The sequence below is a fragment of the Oncorhynchus nerka genome, unplaced genomic scaffold (assembly GCF_034236695.1).
Source record: "Oncorhynchus nerka isolate Pitt River unplaced genomic scaffold, Oner_Uvic_2.0 unplaced_scaffold_953, whole genome shotgun sequence".
NCBI lineage: Eukaryota > Metazoa > Chordata > Actinopteri > Salmoniformes > Salmonidae > Oncorhynchus > Oncorhynchus nerka.
In genome coordinates, this window is record NW_027040360.1 from 187,564 (window position 1) to 214,591 (window position 27,028).

Sequence of the window (27,028 nt, forward strand, 5' to 3'; positions counted from 1 at the left end):
ATTCGCCACCTGGTCATCAGAAGGGGGAAAGGAGAAGATTAATTGTGTGTCGTCTGCATAGCAATGATAGGAGAGACCATGTGAGGTTATGACAGAGCCAAGTGACTTGGTGTATAGCGAGAATAGGAGAGGGCCTAGATACACTACAACACTACAACACTACAACACGTTTACACTACAACACGTTTACACTACAACACGTTTACACTACAACACTACAACACGTTTACACTACAACACTACAACACTACAACACGTTTACACTACAACACGTTTACACTACAACACTACAACACATTTACACTACAACACATTTACACTACAACACTACAACACTACAACACGTTTACACTACAACACGTTTACACTACAACACTACAACACGTTTACACTACAACACTACAACACGTTTACACTACAACACTACAACACGTTTACACTACAACACTACAACATGTTTACACTACAACACGTTTACACTACAACACGTTTACAATACAACACCTTTACACTACAACACTACAACACGTTTACACTACAACACTACAACACGTTTACACTACAACACTACAACACGTTTACACTACAACACTACAACACTACAACACGTTTACACTACAACACTACAACACGTTTACACTACAACACTACAACACGTTTACACTACAACACTACAACACGTTTACACTACAACACTACAACACTACAACACGTTTACACTACAACACGTTTACACTACAACACTACAACACGTTTACACTACAACACGTTTACACTACAACACTACAACACTTTTACACTACAACACGTTTACACTACAACACGTTTACACTACAACACTACAACACGTTTACACTACAACACTACAACACGTTTACACTACAACACTACAACACGTTTACACTACAACACTACAACACGTTTACACTACAACACTACAACACGTTTACACTACAACACTACAACACGTTTACACTACAACACGTTTACACTACAACACGTTTACACTACAACACTACAACACGTTTACACTACAACACGTTTACACTACAACACTACAACACTACAACACGTTTACACTACAACACTACAACACTACAACACGTTTACACTACAACACGTTTACACTACAACACGTTTACACTACAACACTACAACACGTTTACACTACAACACGTTTACACTACAACACTACAACACGTTTACACTACAACACTACAACACTACAACACGTTTACACTACAACACGTTTACACTACAACACTACAACACTACAACACGTTTACACTACAACACTACAACACGTTTACACTACAACACTACAACACGTTTACACTACAACACGTTTACACTACAACACGTTTACACTACAACACTACAACACGTTTACACTACAACACTACAACACTACAACACGTTTACACTACAACACTACAACACGTTTACACATTTACATTTACATTTAAGTCATTTAGCAGACGCTCTTATCCAGAGCGACTTACAAATTGGTGCATTCACCTTATGACCTCCAGTGGAACAGTAGTGCATCTAAATCTTTTCAGGGGAGGGGGTGAGAGGGATTACTTTATCCTATCCTAGGTATTCCTTAAAGAGGTGGGGTTTCAGGTGTCTCCGGAAGGTGGTGATTGACTCCGCTGTCCTGGCGTCGTGAGGGAGTTTGTTCCACCATTGGGGGCCAGAGCAGCGAACAGTTTTGACTGGGCTGAGCGGGAACTGTACTTCCTCAGTGGTAGGGAGGCGAGCAGGCCAGAGGTGGATGAACGCAGTGCCCTTGTTTGGGTGTAGGGCCTGATCAGAGCCTGGAGGTACTGAGGTGCCGTTCCCCTCACAGCTCCGTAGGCAAGCACCATGGTCTTGTAGCGGATGCGAGCTTCAACTGGAAGCCAGTGGAGGGAGCGGAGGAGCGGGGGTGACGTGAGAGAACTTGGGAAGGTTGAACACCAGACGGGCTGCGGCGTTCTGGATGAGTTGTAGGGGTTTAATGGCACAGGCAGGGAGCCCAGCCAACAGCGAGTTGCAGTAATCCAGACGGGAGATGACAAGTGCCTGGATTAGGACCTGCGCCGCTTCCTGTGTGAGGCAGGGTCGTACTCTGCGGATGTTGTAGAGCATGAACCTACAGGAACGGGCCACCACCTTGATGTTAGTTGAGAACGACAGGGTGTTGTCCAGGATCACGCCAAGGTTCTTAGCGCTCTGGGAGGAGGACACAATGGAGTTGTCAACCGTGATGGCGAGATCATGGAGCGGGCAGTCCTTCCCCGGGAGGAAGAGCAGTTCCGTCTTGCCGAGGTTCAGCTTGAGGTGGTGATCCGTCATCCACACGGATATGTCTGCCAGACATGCAGAGATGCGATTCGCCACCTGGTCATCAGAAGGGGGAAAGGAGAAGATTAATTGTGTGTCGTCTGCATAGCAATGATAGGAGAGACCATGTGAGGTTATGACAGAGCCAAGTGACTTGGTGTATAGCGAGAATAGGAGAGGGCCTAGATACACTACAACACTACAACACTACAACACGTTTACACTACAACACGTTTACACTACAACACGTTTACACTACAACACTACAACACGTTTACACTACAACACTACAACACTACAACACGTTTACACTACAACACGTTTACACTACAACACTACAACACATTTACACTACAACACATTTACACTACAACACTACAACACTACAACACGTTTACACTACAACACGTTTACACTACAACACTACAACACGTTTACACTACAACACTACAACACGTTTACACTACAACACTACAACACGTTTACACTACAACACTACAACATGTTTACACTACAACACGTTTACACTACAACACGTTTACAATACAACACCTTTACACTACAACACTACAACACGTTTACACTACAACACTACAACACGTTTACACTACAACACTACAACACGTTTACACTACAACACTACAACATGTTTACACTACAACACGTTTACACTACAACACGTTTACAATACAACACCTTTACACTACAACACTACAACACGTTTACACTACAACACTACAACACGTTTACACTACAACACTACAACACGTTTACACTACAACACTACAACACGTTTACACTACAACACTACAACACGTTTACACTACAACACTACAACACGTTTACACTACAACACTACAACACTACAACACGTTTACACTACAACACTACAACACGTTTACACTACAACACTACAACACGTTTACACTACAACACGTTTACACTACAACACTACAACACGTTTACACTACAACACTACAACATGTTTACACTACAACACTACAACACGTTTACACTACAACACTACAACACTACAACACGTTTGCACTACAACACTACAACACGTTTACACTACAACACTACAACACTACAACACGTTTACACTACAACACGTTTACACTACAACACTACAACACGTTTACACTACAACACTACAACACGTTTACACTACAACACTACAACACGTTTACACTACAACACGTTTACACTACAACACGTTTACACTACAACACTACAACACGTTTACACTACAACACTACAACACGTTTACACTACAACACGTTTACACTACAACACTACAACACATTTACACTACAACACATTTACACTACAACACTACAACACGTTTACACTACAACACTACAACACGTTTACACTACAACACTACAACATGTTTACACTACAACACGTTTTTCACTACAACACGTTTACAATACAACACCTTTACACTACAACACTACAACACGTTTACACTACAACACGTTTACACTACAACACGTTTACACTACAACACTACAACACGTTTACACTACAACACTACAACACGTTTACACTACAACACTACAACACGTTTACACTACAACACTACAACACGTTTACACTACAACACTACAACACGTTTACACTACAACACTACAACACTACAACACGTTTACACTACAACACTACAACACTACAACACGTTTACACTACAACATGTTTACACTACAACACTACAACACTACAACACGTTTACACTACAACACGTTTACACTACAACACTACAACACTACAACATGTTTACACTACAACACTACAACACTACAACACGTTTACACTACAACACTACAACACGTTTACACTACAACACTACAACACGTTTACACTACAACACGTTTACACTACAACACTACAACACTACAACACGTTTACACTACAACACGTTTACACTACAACACTACAACACTACAACACTACAACATGTTTACACTACAACACTACAACACGTTTACACTACAACACTACAACACATTTACACTACAACACTACAACACGTTTACACTACAACACTACAACACGTTTACACTACAACACGTTTACACTACAATACGTTTACACTACAACACTACAACACGTTTACACTACAACACTACAACACGTTTACACTACAACACTACAACACGTTTACACTACAACACGTTTACACTACAACACTACACCACTACAACATGTTTACACTACAACACTACAACACTACAACACGTTTACACTACAACACGTTTACACTACAACACGTTTACACTACAACACTACAACACATTTACACTACAACACGTTTACACTACAACACTACAACACGTTTACACTACAACACTACAACACATTTACACTACAACACGTTTACACTACAACACTACAACACTACAACACGTTTACACTACAACACTACAACACGTTTACAGTACAACACGTTTACACTACAACACTACAACACGTTTACACTACAACACTACAACACGTTTACACTACAACACTACAACACGTTTACACTACAACACGTTTACACTACAACACTACAACACGTTTACACTACAACACTACAACACTACAACACTACAACACGTTTACACTACAACACGTTTACACTACAACACTACAACACGTTTACACTACAACACTACAACACGTTTACACTACAACACTACAACACGTTTACACTACAACACTACAACACGTTTACACTACAACACTACAACACTACAACACGTTTACACTACAACACTACAACACGTTTACACTACAACACTACAACACGTTTACACTACAACACGTTTACACTACAACACGTTTACACTACAACACTACAACACTACAACACGTTTACACTACAACACATTTACACTACAACACTACAACACGTTTACACTACAACACTACAACACGTTTACACTACAACACGTTTACACTACAACACGTTTACACTACAACACTACAACACGTTTACACTACAACACTACAACACTACAACACGTTTACACTACAACACGTTTACACTACAACACTACAACACGTTTACACTACAACACTACAACACGTTTACACTACAACACTACAACACGTTTACACTACAACACGTTTACACTACAACACGTTTACACTACAACACTACAACACGTTTACACTACAACACTACAACACGTTTACACTACAACACGTTTACACTACAACACTACAACACATTTACACTACAACACATTTACACTACAACACTACAACACGTTTACACTACAACACTACAACACGTTTACACTACAACACTACAACATGTTTACACTACAACACGTTTACACTACAACACGTTTACAATACAACACCTTTACACTACAACACTACAACACGTTTACACTACAACACGTTTACACTACAACACGTTTACACTACAACACTACAACACGTTTACACTACAACACTACAACACGTTTACACTACGACACTACAACACTACAACACGTTTACACTACAACACTACAACACGTTTACACTACAACACTACAACACGTTTACACTACAACACTACAACACGTTTACACTACAACACTACAACACTACAACACGTTTACACTACAACATGTTTACACTACAACACTACAACACTACAACACGTTTACACTACAACACGTTTACACTACAACACTACAACACTACAACATGTTTACACTACAACACTACAACACTACAACACGTTTACACTACAACACTACAACACGTTTACACTACAACACTACAACACGTTTACACTACAACACGTTTACACTACAACACTACAACACTACAACACGTTTACACTACAACACGTTTACACTACAACACTACAACACTACAACACTACAACATGTTTACACTACAACACTACAACACGTTTACACTACAACACTACAACACATTTACACTACAACACTACAACACGTTTACACTACAACACTACAACACGTTTACACTACAACACGTTTACACTACAACACGTTTACACTACAACACTACAACACGTTTACACTACAACACTACAACACGTTTACACTACAACACTACAACACGTTTACACTACAACACGTTTACACTACAACACTACACCACTACAACATGTTTACACTACAACACTACAACACTACAACACGTTTACACTACAACACGTTTACACTACAACACGTTTACACTACAACACTACAACACATTTACACTACAACACGTTTACACTACAACACTACAACACGTTTACACTACAACACTACAACACATTTACACTACAACACGTTTACACTACAACACTACAACACTACAACACGTTTACACTACAACACTACAACACGTTTACAGTACAACACGTTTACACTACAACACTACAACACTACAACACGTTTACACTACAACACTACAACACGTTTACACTACAACACTACAACACGTTTACACTACAACACTACAACACGTTTACACTACAACACGTTTACACTACAACACTACAACACGTTTACACTACAACACTACAACACTACAACACTACAACACGTTTACACTACAACACGTTTACACTACAACACTACAACACGTTTACACTACAACACTACAACACGTTTACACTACAACACTACAACACGTTTACACTACAACACTACAACACGTTTACACTACAACACTACAACACGTTTGCACTACAACACTACAACACGTTTACACTACAACACTACATCACGTTTACACTACAACACTACAACACTACAACACGTTTACACTACAACACGTTTACACTACAACACTACAACACTACAACACGTTTACACTACAACACGTTTACACTACAACACTACAACACTACAACACTACAACATGTTTACACTACAACACTACAACACGTTTACACTACAACACTACAACACGTTTACACTACAACACGTTTACACTACAACACTACAACACGTTTACACTACAACACTACAACACTACAACACGTTTACACTACAACACTACAACACTACAACACGTTTACACTACAACACTACAACACGTTTACACTACAACACTACAACACGTTTACACTACAACACTACAACACGTTTACACTACAACACTACAACACTACAACACGTTTGCACTACAACACTACAACACGTTTACACTACAACACTACAACACGTTTACACTACAACACTACAACACTACAACACGTTTACACTACAACACGTTTACACTACAACACTACAACACTACAACACGTTTACACTACAACACGTTTACACTACAACACTACAACACTACAACATGTTTACACTACAACACTACAACACGTTTACACTACAACACTACAACACTACAACAGTACAACACGTTTACACTACAACACTACAACAGTACAACAAGTTTACACTACAACACTACAACACGTTTACACTACAACACGTTTACACTACAACACGTTTACACTACAACACATTTACACTACAACACTACAACACGTTTACACTACAACACTACAACACGTTTACACTACAACACGTTTACACTACAACACTACAACACGTTTACACTACAACACTACAACACGTTTACACTACAACACTACAACACGTTTACACTACAACACTACAACACTACAACACGTTTACACTACAACACTACAACACTACAACATGTTTACACTACAACACTACAACACTACAACACGTTTACACTACAACACTACAACACTACAACACGTTTACACTACAACACGTTTACACTACAACACGTTTACACTACAACACTACTACACTACAACACTACAACACTACAACACGTTTACACTACAACACGTTTACACTACAACACTACAACACGTTTACACTACAACACTACAACACGTTTACACTACAACACTACAACACGTTTACACTACAACACTACAACACTACAACACGTTTGCACTACAACACTACAACACGTTTACACTACAACACTACAACACGTTTACACTACAACACTACAACACTACAACACGTTTACACTACAACACGTTTACACTACAACACTACAACACTACAACACGTTTACACTACAACACGTTTACACTACAACACTACAACACTACAACATGTTTACACTACAACACTACAACACGTTTACACTACAACACTACAACACTACAACAGTACAACACGTTTACACTACAACACTACAACAGTACAACAAGTTTACACTACAACACTACAACACGTTTACACTACAACACGTTTACACTACAACACGTTTACACTACAACACATTTACACTACAACACTACAACACGTTTACACTACAACACTACAACACGTTTACACTACAACACGTTTACACTACAACACTACAACACGTTTACACTACAACACTACAACACGTTTACACTACAACACTACAACACGTTTACACTACAACACTACAACACTACAACACGTTTACACTACAACACTACAACACTACAACATGTTTACACTACAACACTACAACACTACAACACGTTTACACTACAACACTACAACACTACAACACGTTTACACTACAACACGTTTACACTACAACACGTTTACACTACAACACTACTACACTACAACACTACAACACTACAACACGTTTACACTACAACACGTTTACACTACAACACTACAACACGTTTACACTACAACACTACAACACTACAACACGTTTACACTACAACACGTTTACACTACAACACTACAACACATTTACACTACAACACTACAACACGTTTACACTACAACACTACAACACGTTTACACTACAACACGTTTACACTACAACACTACAACACTACAACACGTTTACACTACAACACTACAACACGTTTACACTACAACACTACAACACGTTTACACTACAACACTACAACACGTTTACAGTACAACACGTTTACACTACAACACTACAACACTACAACACGTTTACACTACAACACTACAACATGCTTACACTACAACACTACAACACGTTTACACTACAACACTACAACACGTTTACACTACAACACTACAACACTACAACACGTTTACACTACAACACGTTTACACTACAACACTACAACATGTTTACACTACAACACTACAACACTACAACACGTTTACACTACAACACTACAACACGTTTACACTACAACACTACAACACGTTTACACTACAACACGTTTACACTACAACACTACAACACGTTTACACTACAACACTACAACACGTTTACACTACAACACGTTTACACTACAACACGTTTACACTACAACACTACAACACTACAACACTACAACACGTTTGCACTACAACACTACAACACGTTTACACTACAACACTACAACACGTTTACACTACAACACTACAACACTACAACACGTTTACACTACAACACTACAACACTACAACACGTTTACACTACAACACGTTTACACTACAACACTACAACACTACAACATGTTTACACTACAACACTACAACACGTTTACACTACAACACGTTTACACTACAACACGTTTACACTACAACACTACAACACGTTTACACTACAACACGTTTACACTACAACACTACAACACTACAACACTACAACACGTTTACACTACAACACTACAACACGTTTACACTACAACACGTTTACACTACAACACTACAATACGTTTACACTACAACACGTTTACACTACAACACATTTACACTACAACACTACAACACGTTTACACTACAACACTACAACACGTTTACACTACAACACTACAACACGTTTACACTACAACACTACAACACGTTTACACTACAACACTACAACACGTTTACACTACAACACGTTTACACTACAACACTACAACACGTTTACACTACAACACTACAACACATTTACACTACAACACTACAACACGTTTACAATACAACACTACAACAATACAACACTACAACACGTTTACACTACAACACTACAACATGTTTACACTACAACACGTTTACACTACAACACATTTACACTACAACACTACAACACGTTTACACTACAACACTACAACACGTTTACACTACAACACTACAACACGTTTACACTACAACACTACAACACGTTTACACTACAACACTACAACACGTTTACACTACAACACTACAACACGTTTACACTACAACACTACAACACTACAACATGTTTACACTACAACACTACAACACTACAACACGTTTACACTACAACACTACAACACGTTTACACTACAACACTACAACACTACAACACGTTTACACTACAACACTACAACACTACAACAGTACAACACGTTTACACTACAACAGTACAACACGTTTACACTACAACAGTACAACACTACAACACGTTTACACTACAACACTACAACACTACAACAGTACAACACGTTTACACTACAACAGTACAACACGTTTACACTACAACAGTACAACACGTTTACACTACAACACTACAACAGTACAACAGTACAACACGTTTACACTACAACACTACAACACGTTTACACTACAACAGTACAACACGTTTACACTACAACAGTACAACAGTACAACACGTTTACACTACAACACTACAACACTACAACACGTTTACACTACAACACTACAACACTACAACATGTTTACACTACAACACTACAACACTACAACACGTTTACACTACAACACTACAACACGTTTACACTACAACACGTTTACACTACAACACTACAACACTACAACAGTACAACACGTTTACACTACAACAGTACAACACGTTTACACTACAACAGTACAACACTACAACACGTTTACACTACAACACTACAACACTACAACAGTACAACACGTTTACACTACAACAGTACAACACGTTTACACTACAACAGTACAACACGTTTACACTACAACAGTACAACACGTTTACACTACAACAGTACAACAGTACAACAGTACAACACGTTTACACTACAACACTACAACACTACAACAGTACAACACGTTTACACTACAACAGTACAACACGTTTACACTACAACAGTACAACACTACAACACGTTTACACTACAACACTACAACACTACAACAGTACAACACGTTTACACTACAACAGTACAACACGTTTACACTACAACAGTACAACACGTTTACACTACAACAGTACAACACGTTTACACTACAACACTACAACAGTACAACAGTACAACACGTTTACACTACAACACTACAACACGTTTACACTACAACAGTACAACAGTACAACACGTTTACACTACAACACTACAACAGTACAACACGTTTACACTACAACAGTACAACACGTTTACACTACAACAGTACAACACTACAACACTACAACACGTTTACACTACAACAGTACAACACGTTTACACTACAACACTACAACACGTTTACACTACAACACTACAACACTACAACACGTTTACACTACAACACTACAACACGTTTACACTACAACACTACAACACGTTTACACTACAACACTACAACACGTTTACACTACAACACGTTTACACTACAACACGTTTACACTACAACACTACAACACTACAACACGTTTACACTACAACATGTTTACACTACAACACGTTTACACTACAACACTACAACACGTTTACACTACAACACTACAACACGTTTACACTACAACACTACAACACGTTTACACTACAACACGTTTACACTACAACACGTTTACACTACAACACTACAACACGTTTACACTACAACACGTTTACACTACAACACTACAACACTACAACACTACAACACGTTTACACTACAACACTACAACACGTTTACACTACAACACGTTTACACTACAACACTACAATACGTTTACACTACAACACGTTTACACTACAACACATTTACACTACAACACTACAACACGTTTACACTACAACACTACAACACGTTTACACTACAACACTACAACACATTTACACTACAACACTACAACACGTTTACACTACAACACTACAACACGTTTACACTACAACACGTTTACACTACAACACTACAACACGTTTACACTACAACACTACAACACATTTACACTACAACACTACAACACGTTTACAATACAACACTACAACAATACAACACTACAACACGTTTACACTACAACACTACAACATGTTTACACTACAACACGTTTACACTACAACACATTTACACTACAACACTACAACACGTTTACACTACAACACTACAACACGTTTACACTACAACACTACAACACGTTTACACTACAACACTACAACACGTTTACACTACAACACTACAACACGTTTACACTACAACACTACAACACGTTTACACTACAACACTACAACACTACAACATGTTTACACTACAACACTACAACACTACAACACGTTTACACTACAACACTACAACACGTTTACACTACAACACTACAACACTACAACACGTTTACACTACAACACTACAACACTACAACAGTACAACACGTTTACACTACAACAGTACAACACGTTTACACTACAACAGTACAACACTACAACACGTTTACACTACAACACTACAACACTACAACAGTACAACACGTTTACACTACAACAGTACAACACGTTTACACTACAACAGTACAACACGTTTACACTACAACACTACAACAGTACAACAGTACAACACGTTTACACTACAACACTACAACACGTTTACACTACAACAGTACAACACGTTTACACTACAACAGTACAACAGTACAACACGTTTACACTACAACACTACAACACTACAACACGTTTACACTACAACACTACAACACTACAACATGTTTACACTACAACACTACAACACTACAACACGTTTACACTACAACACTACAACACGTTTACACTACAACACGTTTACACTACAACACTACAACACTACAACAGTACAACACGTTTACACTACAACAGTACAACACGTTTACACTACAACAGTACAACACTACAACACGTTTACACTACAACACTACAACACTACAACAGTACAACACGTTTACACTACAACAGTACAACACGTTTACACTACAACAGTACAACACGTTTACACTACAACAGTACAACACGTTTTACACTACAACAGTACAACAGTACAACAGTACAACACGTTTACACTACAACACTACAACACTACAACAGTACAACACGTTTACACTACAACAGTACAACACGTTTACACTACAACAGTACAACACTACAACACGTTTACACTACAACACTACAACACTACAACAGTACAACACGTTTACACTACAACAGTACAACACGTTTACACTACAACAGTACAACACGTTTACACTACAACAGTACAACACGTTTACACTACAACACTACAACAGTACAACAGTACAACACGTTTACACTACAACACTACAACACGTTTACACTACAACAGTACAACAGTACAACACGTTTACACTACAACACTACAACAGTACAACACGTTTACACTACAACAGTACAACACGTTTACACTACAACAGTACAACACTACAACACTACAACACGTTTACACTACAACAGTACAACACGTTTACACTACAACACTACAACACGTTTACACTACAACACTACAACACTACAACACGTTTACACTACAACACTACAACACGTTTACACTACAACACTACAACACGTTTACACTACAACACTACAACACGTTTACACTACAACACGTTTACACTACAACACGTTTACACTACAACACTACAACACTACAACACGTTTACACTACAACATGTTTACACTACAACACGTTTACACTACAACACTACAACACGTTTACACTACAACACTACAACACGTTTACACTACAACACTACAACATGTTTACACTACAACACGTTTACACTACAACACTACAACACTACAACACGTTTACACTACAACAGTACAACACTACAACACTACAACACGTTTACACTACAACATGTTTACACTACAACACTACAACATGTTTACACTACAACACGTTTACACTACAACACTACAACACGTTTACACTACAACACTACAACACGTTTACACTACAACAGTACACCACGTTTACACTACAACAGTACAACAGTACAACACGTTTACACTACAACACTACAACAGTACAACACGTTTACACTACAACAGTACAACACGTTTACACTACAACAGTACAACACTACAACACTACAACACGTTTACACTACAACAGTACAACACGTTTACACTACAACACTACAACACGTTTACACTACAACACTACAACACTACAACACGTTTACACTACAACACTACAACACATTTACACTACAACACTACAACACGTTTACACTACAACACTACAACACGTTTACACTACAACACTACAACACTATAACACTACAACACGTTTACACTACAACACTACAACACGTTTACACTACAACACGTTTACACGTTTACACTACAACACGTTTACACTACAACACTACAACACTACAACACGTTTACACTACAACACTACAACACGTTTACACTACAACACTACAACACGTTTACACTACAACACTACAACACGTTTACAGTACAACACGTTTACACTACAACACTACAACACTACAACACGTTTACACTACAACACTACAACACGTTTACACTACAACACTACAACACGTTTACACTACAACACTACAACACGTTTACACTACAACACTACAACACGTTTACACTACAACACGTTTACACTACAACACTACAACATGTTTACACTACAACACTACAACACTACAACACGTTTACACTACAACACTACAACACGTTTACACTACAACACTACAACACGTTTACACTACAACACGTTTACACTACAACACTACAACACGTTTACACTACAACACTACAACACGTTTACACTACAACACGTTTACACTACAACACGTTTACACTACAACACTACAACACTACAACACTACAACACGTTTGCACTACAACACTACAACACGTTTACACTACAACACTACAACACGTTTACACTACAACACTACAACACTACAACACGTTTACACTACAACACTACAACACTACAACACGTTTACACTACAACACGTTTACACTACAACACTACAACATGTTTACACTACAACACTACAACACGTTTACACTACAACACGTTTACACTACAACACGTTTACACTACAACACTACAACACGTTTACACTACAACACGTTTACACTACAACACTACAACACTACAACACTACAACACGTTTACACTACAACACTACAACACGTTTACACTACAACACGTTTACACTACAACACTACAATACGTTTACACTACAACACGTTTACACTACAACACATTTACACTACAACACTACAACACGTTTACACTACAACACTACAACACGTTTACACTACAACACTACAACACGTTTACACTACAACACTACAACACGTTTACACTACAACACTACAACACGTTTACACTACAACACGTTTACACTACAACACTACAACACGTTTACACTACAACACTACAACACATTTACACTACAACACTACAACACGTTTACAATACAACACTACAACAATACAACACTACAACACGTTTACACTACAACACTACAACATGTTTACACTACAACACGTTTACACTACAACACATTTACACTACAACACTACAACACGTTTACACTACAACACTACAACACGTTTACACTACAACACTACAACACGTTTACACTACAACACTACAACACGTTTACACTACAACACTACAACACGTTTACACTACAACACTACAACACTACAACACGTTTACACTACAACACTACAACACTACAACATGTTTACACTACAACACTACAACACGTTTACACTACAACACTACAACACGTTTACACTACAACACTACAACACTACAACACGTTTACACTACAACACTACAACACTACAACAGTACAACACGTTTACACTACAACAGTACAACACGTTTACACTACAACAGTTCAACACTACAACACGTTTACACTACAACACTACAACACTACAACAGTACAACACGTTTACACTACAACAGTACAACACGTTTACACTACAACAGTACAACACGTTTACACTACAACACTACAACAGTACAACAGTACAACACGTTTACACTACAACACTACAACACGTTTACACTACAACAGTACAACACGTTTACACTACAACAGTACAACAGTACAACACGTTTACACTACAACACTACAACACTACAACACGTTTACACTACAACACTACAACACTACAACATGTTTACACTACAACACTACAACACTACAACACGTTTACACTACAACACTACAACACGTTTACACTACAACACGTTTACACTACAACACTACAACACTACAACAGTACAACACGTTTACACTACAACAGTACAACACGTTTACACTACAACAGTACAACACTACAACACGTTTACACTACAACACTACAACACTACAACAGTACAACACGTTTACACTACAACAGTACAACACGTTTACACTACAACAGTACAACACGTTTACACTACAACAGTACAACACGTTTACACTACAACACTACAACAGTACAACAGTACAACACGTTTACACTACAACACTACAACACTACAACAGTACAACACGTTTACACTACAACAGTACAACACGTTTACACTACAACAGTACAACACTACAACACGTTTACACTACAACACTACAACACTACAACAGTACAACACGTTTACACTACAACAGTACAACACGTTTACACTACAACAGTACAACACGTTTACACTACAACAGTACAACACGTTTACACTACAACACTACAACAGTACAACAGTACAACACGTTTACACTACAACACTACAACACGTTTACACTACAACAGTACAACAGTACAACACGTTTACACTACAACACTACAACAGTACAACACGTTTACACTACAACAGTACAACACGTTTACACTACAACAGTACAACACTACAACACTACAACACGTTTACACTACAACAGTACAACACGTTTACACTACAACACTACAACACGTTTACACTACAACACTACAACACTACAACACGTTTACACTACAACACTACAACACGTTTACACTACAACACTACAACACGTTTACACTACAACACTACAACACGTTTACACTACAACACGTTTACACTACAACACGTTTACACTACAACACGTTTACACTACAACACTACAACACTACAACACGTTTACACTACAACATGTTTACACTACAACACGTTTACACTACAACACTACAACACGTTTACACTACAACACTACAACACGTTTACACTACAACACTACAACATGTTTACACTACAACACGTTTACACTACAACACTACAACACTACAACACGTTTACACTACAACAGTACAACACTACAACACTACAACACGTTTACACTACAACACTACAACATGTTTACACTACAACACTACAACATGTTTACACTACAACACGTTTACACTACAACACTACAACACGTTTACACTACAACACTACAACACGTTTACACTACAACAGTACACCACGTTTACACTACAACAGTACAACAGTACAACACGTTTACACTACAACACTACAACAGTACAACACGTTTACACTACAACAGTACAACACGTTTACACTACAACAGTACAACACTACAACACTACAACACGTTTACACTACAACAGTACAACACGTTTACACTACAACACTACAACACGTTTACACTACAACACTACAACACTACAACACGTTTACACTACAACACTACAACACATTTACACTACAACACTACAACACGTTTACACTACAACACTACAACACGTTTACACTACAACACATTTACACTACAACATGTTTACAGTCTCTAACCACTAGGCTACTTGCTCTAACCACTAGGCTACCTGCTCTAACCACTAGGCTACCTGCTCTAACCACTAGGCTACCTGCTCTAACCACTGGGCTACCTGCCTCTAACCACTAGGCTACATGCTCTAACCACTAGGCTACCTGCCTCTAACCACTAGGCTACCTGCTCTAACCACTGGGCTAACTGCTCTAACCACTAGGCTACCTGCTCTAACCACTAGGCTACCTGCTCTAACCACTGGGCTTCCTGCTCTAACCATTGGGCTACCTGCTCTAACCACTGGGCTTCCTGCTCTAACCATTGGGCTACCTGCTCTAACCACTAGGCTCTAACCACCAGGCTACCTGCTCTAACCACTGGGCTACCTGCTCTAACCACTGGGCTACCTGCTCTAACCACTGGTCTACCTGCTCTAACCACTGGGCTACCTGCCGCCTGGTAGTCTTTGACTATTGCTTTTGGATTGCCATATTCCCTTACTGACTAAGGAGGTGAAAACAATCGGGGCGCCCCACGTGCTAACGTCCAACCTGGAAATATACATGGAAAGACCAAAGCTTGTAACAAGACACATGGAGGTTAGCCCTTTAGCCTCTGTTCCTCACAGCCAGCCATTGAGAGCCAGGGTGAATAGACTGCCAGCCAATGAGGGCCAGGGTGAATAGACTGCCAGCCAATGAGGGCCAGGGTGAATAGCAAACAGCCAATGAGGGCCAGGCTGAATAGCAAACAGCCCCTGAGAACATGTGGTCCAGTCAGCAGACAGGACAGACTCTTCTCCCTCTACTACCCTCCTCTTCTCCCTCTACTACCCTCCTCTTCTCCCTCTACTACCCTCCTCTTCTTCCTCTACCACCCCCCTCTTCTCCCTCTACTACCCCCCTCTTCTCCCTCTACTACCCTCCTCTTCTCCCTCTATGACCCTCCTCTTCTCCCTCTACTACCCTCCTCTTCTCCCTCTACTACCCCCTCTTCTCCATCTACGACCCTCCTCTTCTCCCTCTACTACCCTCCTCTTCTCCCTCTACTACCCTCCTCTTCTCCCTCTACTACCCCTCTTCTCCCTCTACTACCCTCTCTTCTCCTCTACCACCCCCTCTTCTCCATCTACGACCCTCCTCTTCTCCCTCTACTACCCTCCTCTTCTCCCTCTACTACCCTCCTCTTCTCCCTCTACTACCCTCCTCTTCTCCCTCTACTACCCCCCTCTTCTCCCTCTACTACCCTCCTCTTCTCCCTCTACTACCCTCCTCTTCTCCATCTACTACCCTCCTCTTCTCCATCTACGGCCCTCCTCTTCTCCATCGACGACCCTCTTCTCCCTCTACGACCCTCCTCTTCTCCCTCTACGACCCTCCTCTTCTCCCTCTACTACCCTCCTCTTCTCCCTCTACTACCCTCCTCTTCTCCATCTACTACCCTCCTCTTCTCCATCTACGGCCCCTCTTCTCCATCGACGGCCCTCCTCTTCTCCCTCTACGACCCTCCTCTTCTCCCTCTACGACCCTCCTCTTCTCCCTCTACTACCCTCCTCTTCTCCCTCTACTACCCTCCTCTTCTCCCTCTACTACCCTCCTCTTCTCCCTCTACAACCCTCCTCTTCTCCCTCTACTACCCTCCTCTTCTCCCTCTACTACCCTCCTCTTCTCCCTCTACTACCCTCCTCTTCTCCATCTACTACCCTCCTCTTCTCCATCGACGGCCCTCCTCTTCTCCCTCTACTACCCTCCTCTTCTCCATCTACTACCCTCCTCTTCTCCCTCTACTACCCTCCTCTTCTCCCTCTACTACCCTCCTCTTCTCCCTCTACTACCCTCCTCTTCTCCCTCTACTACCCTCTTCTCCTCCCTCTACTACCCTCTTCTCCATCTACTACCCTCCTCTTCTCCCTCTACTACCCTCCTCTTCTCCCTCTACTACCCTCCTCTTCTCCTCTACTACCCTCCTCTTCTCCCTCTACTACCCTCCTCTTCTCCATCTACTACCCTCCTCTTCTCCATCTACTACCCTCCTCTTCTCCTCTACTACCCTCCTCTTCTCCATCTACGACCCTCCTCTTCTCCCTCTACTACCCTCCTCTTCTCCCTCTACTACCCTCCTCTTCTCCCTCTACTACCCTCCTCTTCTCCCTCTACTACCCTCCTCTTCTCCTCTACTACCCTCTTCTCCATCTACTACCCTCCTCTTCTCCCTCTACGACCCTCCTCTTCTCCCTCTACTACCCTCCTCTTCTCCATCTACTACCCTCCTCTTCTCCCTCTACTACCCTCCTCTTCTCCCTCTACTACCCTCCTCTTCTCCCTCTACTACCCTCCTCTTCTCCCTCTACTACCCTCCCCTCTTCTCCATCTACTACCCTCCTCTTCCCCTCTACTACCCTCCTCTTCTCCATCTACGACCCTCCTCTTCTCCCTCTACTACCCTCCTCTTCTCCCTCTACTACCCTCCTCTTCTCCCTCTACTACCCTCCTCTTCTCCCTCTACTACCCTCCTCTTCTCCCTCTACTACCCTCTTCTCCATCTACTACCCTCCTCTTCTCCCTCTACGACCCTCCTCTTCTCCCTCTACTACCCTCCTCTTCTCCATCTACTATCCTCCTCTTCTCCCTCTACTACCCTCCTCTTCTCCCTCTACTACCCTCCTCTTCTCCCTCTACTACCCTCCTCTTCTCCCTCTACTACCCTCCTCTTCTCCATCTACTACCCTCCTCTTCTCCCTCTACTACCCTCCTCTTCTCCATCTACGGCCCTCCTCTTCTCCCTCTACTACCCTCCCCTCTCTTTCCCCAGCCTCCCCTCCCCCTCTCTCACAGTAGTCTCATTCATGCTGGCTTGGCTCTACTCTGCTACTCTGCCTTTTTCTCTGCTAATTAGTGTCAGAGCTCTCTCTCCTTCTCTTTCTTGTCTCTGTCTTTGTTCCCCCTTCTCTCTGTCTTTTCCTCGCTGGTTATCTCTGTTGCTCTCTCTCTCTCTCTGTCTCTCTCTCTGTCTCTCTCTCTTTCTCTCTGTCTCTCTCTCTCTGTCTCTCTCTCTCTGTCTGTCTGTCTCTCTCTCTCTCTCTCTCTCTCTGTGTCTCTCTGTCTCTCTCTCTCGGTCTCTCTCTCTCTCTCTCTCTCTCTCTCTCTCTCTCTCTCATGGCAGTAGGGATTGTTCTTGGAAAGTGGTCAGTGGGTTAGTCAAACTGTCCTGTCTCTCTCACCAGTAGAATATAGATTTAACGCCCTGAGGAAAGACTGATATTGAGGCCTCTGTATTCATGTTGTTATTGTTCATAATCTCCTTGTAGAACTACAACGGTAATGTCTGACTGTGTCTGTTGTCTTTTCCACAACAGAACCTACCACTTACTGTTTTGACTAAGGACAATATTTAGGTCTGAGTGAACAGGAGAAGGTTTAGGTCTGAGTGGACAGGAGAAGGTTTAGGTCTGAGTGGACAGGAGAAGGTTTAGGTCTGAGTGAACAGGAGAAGGTTTAGGTCTGAGTGAACAGGAGAAGGTTTAGGTCTGAGTGATCAGGAGAAGGTTTAGGTCTGAGTGGACAGTTTAGGCCTGAGTGGACAGGAGAAGGTTTAGGTCTGAGTGGACAGGAGAGGGTTTAGGTCTGAGTGGACAGGAGAAGGTTTAGGTCTGAGTGGACAGGAGAAGGTTTAGGTCTGAGTGGACAGGAGAAGGTTCAGGTCTGAGTGGACAGGAGAAGGTTCAGGTCTGAGTGATCAGGAGAAGGTTTAGGTTCGAGTGGACAGGAGAAGGTTTAGGTCTGAGTGGACAGTTTAGGTCTGAGTGGACAGGAGAAGATTTTTGTCTGAGTGAACAGGAGAAGGTTTAGGTCCGAGTGAACAGGAGAAGGTTCAGGTCTGAGCCGACATGCCCAGTGTTTAAAGGTACCTTCTGACTGAGCCGACATACTCAGTGTTTAAGGTACCTTCTGAATGAGCCGACATGCCCAGTGTTTAAAGGTACCTTCTGAATGAGCCGACATGCCCAGTGTTTAAAGGTACCTTCTGAATGAGCCGACATGCCCAGTGTTTAAAGGTACCTTCTGACTGAGCCGACATACTCAGTGTTTAAAGGTACCTTCTGACTGAGCCGACATGCCCAGTGTTTAAAGGTACCTTCTGACTGAGCCGACATGCCCAGTGTTTAAAGGTACCTTCTGACTGAGCCGACATACTCAGTGTTTAAAGGTACCTTCTGACTGAGCCGACATGCCCAGTGTTTAAAGGTACCTTCTGACTGAGCCGACATACTCAGTGTTTACCGTGAATGTGGTCTTCTCTATTTTGGGTGAACATTACCTTTAAATTTCAATCACACTGTAACTCTTCATACGGATTGATATGGACTGAATAGAGCAATAGGTTTCATCCATGTCTCCAGATAACATGGTGGAGCCATACAGTTTGACCGTGTCCTGTCTCTTGTGTCCACAGTGGGACCTACCACTCCAGAGATGAGAGCACGGACAGCGGTCTGAGTATGAGCAGCTACAGTGTCCCCCGTACCCCCGATGACTTCCTCAACAGTGTGGACGAGATGGACACTGGTGAGACTAAACCTTGTTCTACCAACTACTGACCAGGACCCTCTAGGGGGGAAACGTCTGATGACTCTCCTCTTTAACGCTTATCGCCAAGACAACAGTTATATTTTGTCAAGCGAGGTTGAGTTACAAAGACCTATTTTAGTCGAGGTCAATATGGGAAGTTATTGGGGCATAAATTCATTATTAATAATAAATAGGACCTAACGTAATGCATTCTAACCACGTCATAACGCATCCATGTTGTCGTTTGGCAACATTAGGGGACGCCCTGCCGGTCTCCATGGGGACGCAGCCCAGCCGTTTCCCTGACTACCTGGAAACCATCCCGGGGACGGACGTGGACCTGGGCACGCTGGAGAGTGACAACATGGAGGGGGAGGAGCTTATGCCTAGCCTCCAGGAAGCCCTTAGCTCCGACATCCTGAACGATATGGAGTCAGTCCTGGCCGCCACAAAGATCGACAAGGAGAGCTTCCTCACATGGTTATAACATGGTTATAACATGGTTATTACATGGTTATAACACATTTATAGAACACGCTGGATCCTTATACGGTATACAGTGGGGGTTCCCAAACTTTTGTTTTCTCTGTGGCCCATCTGAGGTGGGTGTTGTGACCCCCCCATCGGACTTGAACAGTGGAACTGCATATTCTGACCTACTGGTATATAGGGGAGAGGAGAGGATCTGAGCTGGACAGTCCTCTCCTTCTCTCCTAACCCCCACTACCCCCATACTGTATCTGAGCTGGACACTCCTCTCCTTCTCCCCTAACCCCCACTACCCCCATACTGTATCTGAGCTGGACAGTCCTCTCCTTCTCCCCGAACCCCCACTACCCCCATACTGTATCTGAGCTGGACAGGCCTCTCCTTCTCCTCTAACCCCCACTACCCCCATACTGTATCTGAGCTGGACAGTCCTCTCCTTCTCCTCTAACCCCCACTACCCCCATACTGTATCTGAGCTGGACAGTCCTTCTCCTCTAACCCCCACTACCCCCATACTGTATCTGAGCTGGACAGTCCTCTCCTTCTCCTCTAACCCCCACTACCCCCATACTGTATCTGAGCTGGACAGTCCTTCTCCTCTAACCCCCACTACCCCCATACTGTATCTGAGCTGGACAGTCCTCTCCTTCTCCCCGAACCCCCACTACCCCCATACTGTATCTGAGCTGGACAGGCCTCTCCTTCTCCCCGAACCCCCACTACCCCCATACTGTATCTGAGCTGGACAGGCCTCTCCTTCTCCCCGAACCCCCACTACCCCCATACTGTATCTGAGCTGGACAGTCCTCTCCTTCTCTCCTAACCCCCACTACCCCCATACTGTATCTGAGCTGGACACTCCTCTCCTTCTCTCCTAACCCCCACTACCCCCATACTGTATCTGAGCTGGACAGTCCTCTCCTTCTCTCCTAACCCCCACTACCCCCATACTGTATCTGAGCTGGACACTCCTCTCCTTCTCTCCTAACCCCCACTACCCCCATACTGTATCTGAGCTGGACACTCCTCTCCTTCTCCCCGAACCCCCACTACCCCCATACTGTATCTGAGCTGGACAGCTTCCAGAGATCTGGCTGATGGACGAAACTAGTCCTCTGCATACATACAGACTGACGAATGGACAGAGACAGAAAGACAGAGACGGACGGTAAAGAAATCCACAACCAGCTGTGACCACCCTGAGTTTCTTGTTCTGGTGCCTCAACAGCAAAATGTCAAAATCAAGCATTTTGACCTGCAAATCACAACACAACTCTGGAGTGGCTGTCTAGTCCACAACACAACTCTGGAGTTTCTGTCTAGTCCACAACACAACTCTGGAGTTTCTGTCTAGTCCACAACACAACTCTGGAGGGACTGTCTAGTCCACAACACAACTCTGGAGGGACTGTCTAGTCCACAACACAACTCTGGAGAGACTGTCCAGTCCAAAACACAACTCTGGAGGGACTGTCTAGTCCACAACACAACTCTGGAGAGACTGTCTAGTCCACAACACAACTCTGGAGAGACTGTCTAGTCCACAACACAACTCTGGAGAGACTGTCTAGTCCACAACACAACTCTGGAGAGACTGTCTAGTCCACAACACAACTCTGGAGGAACTGTCTAGTCCACAACACAACTCTGGAGTTTCTGTCTAGTCCACAACACAACTCTGGAGGGACTGTCTAGTCCACAACACAACTCTGGAGAGACTGTCCAGTCCACAACACAACTCTGGAGGGACTGTCTAGTCCACAACACAACTCTGGAGAGACTGTCCAGTCCACAACACAACTCTGGAGGGACTGTCTAGTCCACAACACAACTCTGGAGAGACTGTCTAGTCCACAACACAACTCTGGAGAGACTGTCTAGTCCACAACACAACTCTTGAGAGACTGTCTAGTCCACAACACAACTCTGGAGAGACTGTCTAGTCCACAACACAACTCTGGAACTCTGGTCCACAACACAACTGTCTAGTCCACAACACAACTCTGGAGGGACTGTCTAGTCCACAACACAACTCTGGAGAGACTGTCTGAGAGAGTCCACAACACAACTCTGGAGAGACTGTCTAGTCCACAAACACAGACTCTGGAGAGACTGTCTAGTCCACAACACAACTCTGGAGAGACTGTCTAGTCCACAACACAACTCTGGAGAGACTGTCTAGTCCACAACACAACTCTGGAGAGACTGTCTAGTCCACAACACAACTCTGGGAGAGACTGTCTGGAGAGAGTCCACAACACAACTCTGGAGAGACTGTCTAGTCCACAACACAACTCTGGAGAGACTGTCTAGTCCACAACACAACTCTGGAGAGACTGTCTAGTCCACAACACAACTCTGGAGAGACTGTCTAGTCCACAACACAACTCTGGAGAGACTGTCTAGTCCACAACACAACTCTGGAGAGACTGTCTAGTCCACAACACAACTCTGGAGGAACTGTCTAGTCCACAACACAACTCTGGAGAGACTGTCTAGTCCACAACACAACTCTGGAGAGACTGTCTAGTCCACAACACAACTCTGGAGAGACTGTCTAGTCCACAACACAGTGAGAAGCAGCAGCTCAACCTTCTTAGCTGTCTGGAACGACTCCTGCTTCCCGCCATCTCATTAAAAGTGTCTTTGGAAAATGTGTGAACATCATATACTCCTGCTTCCTGCTTCCTGCTTCCTGGCCTTTTTTAATTCATTTATTCTTGTCTTTTACATTTTTATAGTTTTAAGATGTTGTTTTTAATGATGAGCCTGGGAAAACCAAAAATGATGTATCGGAAGTTTGCGGAAGAACTACTGATTTGGAAGGTTAGGTTAAATTAGATTAAATTAGATTAGGTTAAATTAGATTAGGTTAAATTAGGTTAAGTTAGGTTAAATTAGGTTAAGTTAGGTTAAATTAGGTTAAATTAGGTTAAATTAGGTTAGGTTCAATTAGATTAGGTTAAATTAGGCTAGGTTAATTTAAATTAGGTTAAATTAGGCTAGGTTAATTTAAATTAGGTTCAATTAGGCTAGGTTAATTTAAATTAGGTTCAATTAGGCTAGGTTAATTTAAATTAGGTTCAATTAGATTAGGTTAAATTAGGCTAGGTTAAGTTAGGTTCAATTAGGCTAGGTTAAGTTAGGTTAGGTTGTTAGGCTAGGGCAACATTCCAAATGGCACTTATTCCCTACATAGTGCACTAGTTTTTGACCAGAGCTCTGTGGCCACTGGTCAAAATGAGTGTACTATATAGGGAATAGGGTGCCATTTGGGACACAACCTAGGTTATACAAGATGGAGTCCCAGTTAGGAGTGTGTGGTGGTGACGGGGGAAGGGCTGGAGCCTGGGGCTGGGTACCTTGTATACTGCACCATACTGCTGCTTGGCTGTGCCAGCATGTCTACAAGTTCAACCTTTTCATTGTCAAATCAAGTGCCTTCAGTTGTATTGTTTTGAGAGAATAAGAGGGAAAAAAAACAAAGGAAAAACAAAGGAACGCCAAGTTTTCTGTATTGTAGTGTATTATAGTGTATTGTAGTGTATTGTGTATCGTGACTTCAAGCAATAACTCCTAACTCCTACCCCTAACTCCTAACTCCTACCCCTAACTCCTACCCCTAACTCCTACCCCTAACTCCTAACTCCTACCCACACTTCCCTTCACTTACCCGATTACCCCTAACTCCTAACCCCTAACTCCTACCCACACTTCCCTTCACTTACCCGATTACCCCTAACCCCTAACTCCTAACCCCTAACTCCTACCCCTAA

At 41.8% G+C, this 27,028-nt stretch overlaps 1 protein-coding gene across 1 annotated transcript in view; it reads left to right on the forward strand.

Annotated features, from left to right (window-relative positions):
- yap1 (Yes1 associated transcriptional regulator) overlaps positions 1 to 25,140 on the forward strand; it is a 97,361-nt gene extending 72,221 nt beyond the window's left edge. Inside the window, exons 6-7 of the mRNA XM_065016608.1 lie at positions 22,648 to 22,760; positions 23,021 to 25,140. Coding sequence (XP_064872680.1) covers positions 22,648 to 22,760; positions 23,021 to 23,250 — 343 coding nt within the window. The 3' untranslated portion in view covers positions 23,251 to 25,140. The remainder of the gene's footprint in view (positions 1 to 22,647; positions 22,761 to 23,020) is intronic.
- The last annotated feature ends 1,888 nt before the right edge of the window (positions 25,141 to 27,028 follow it).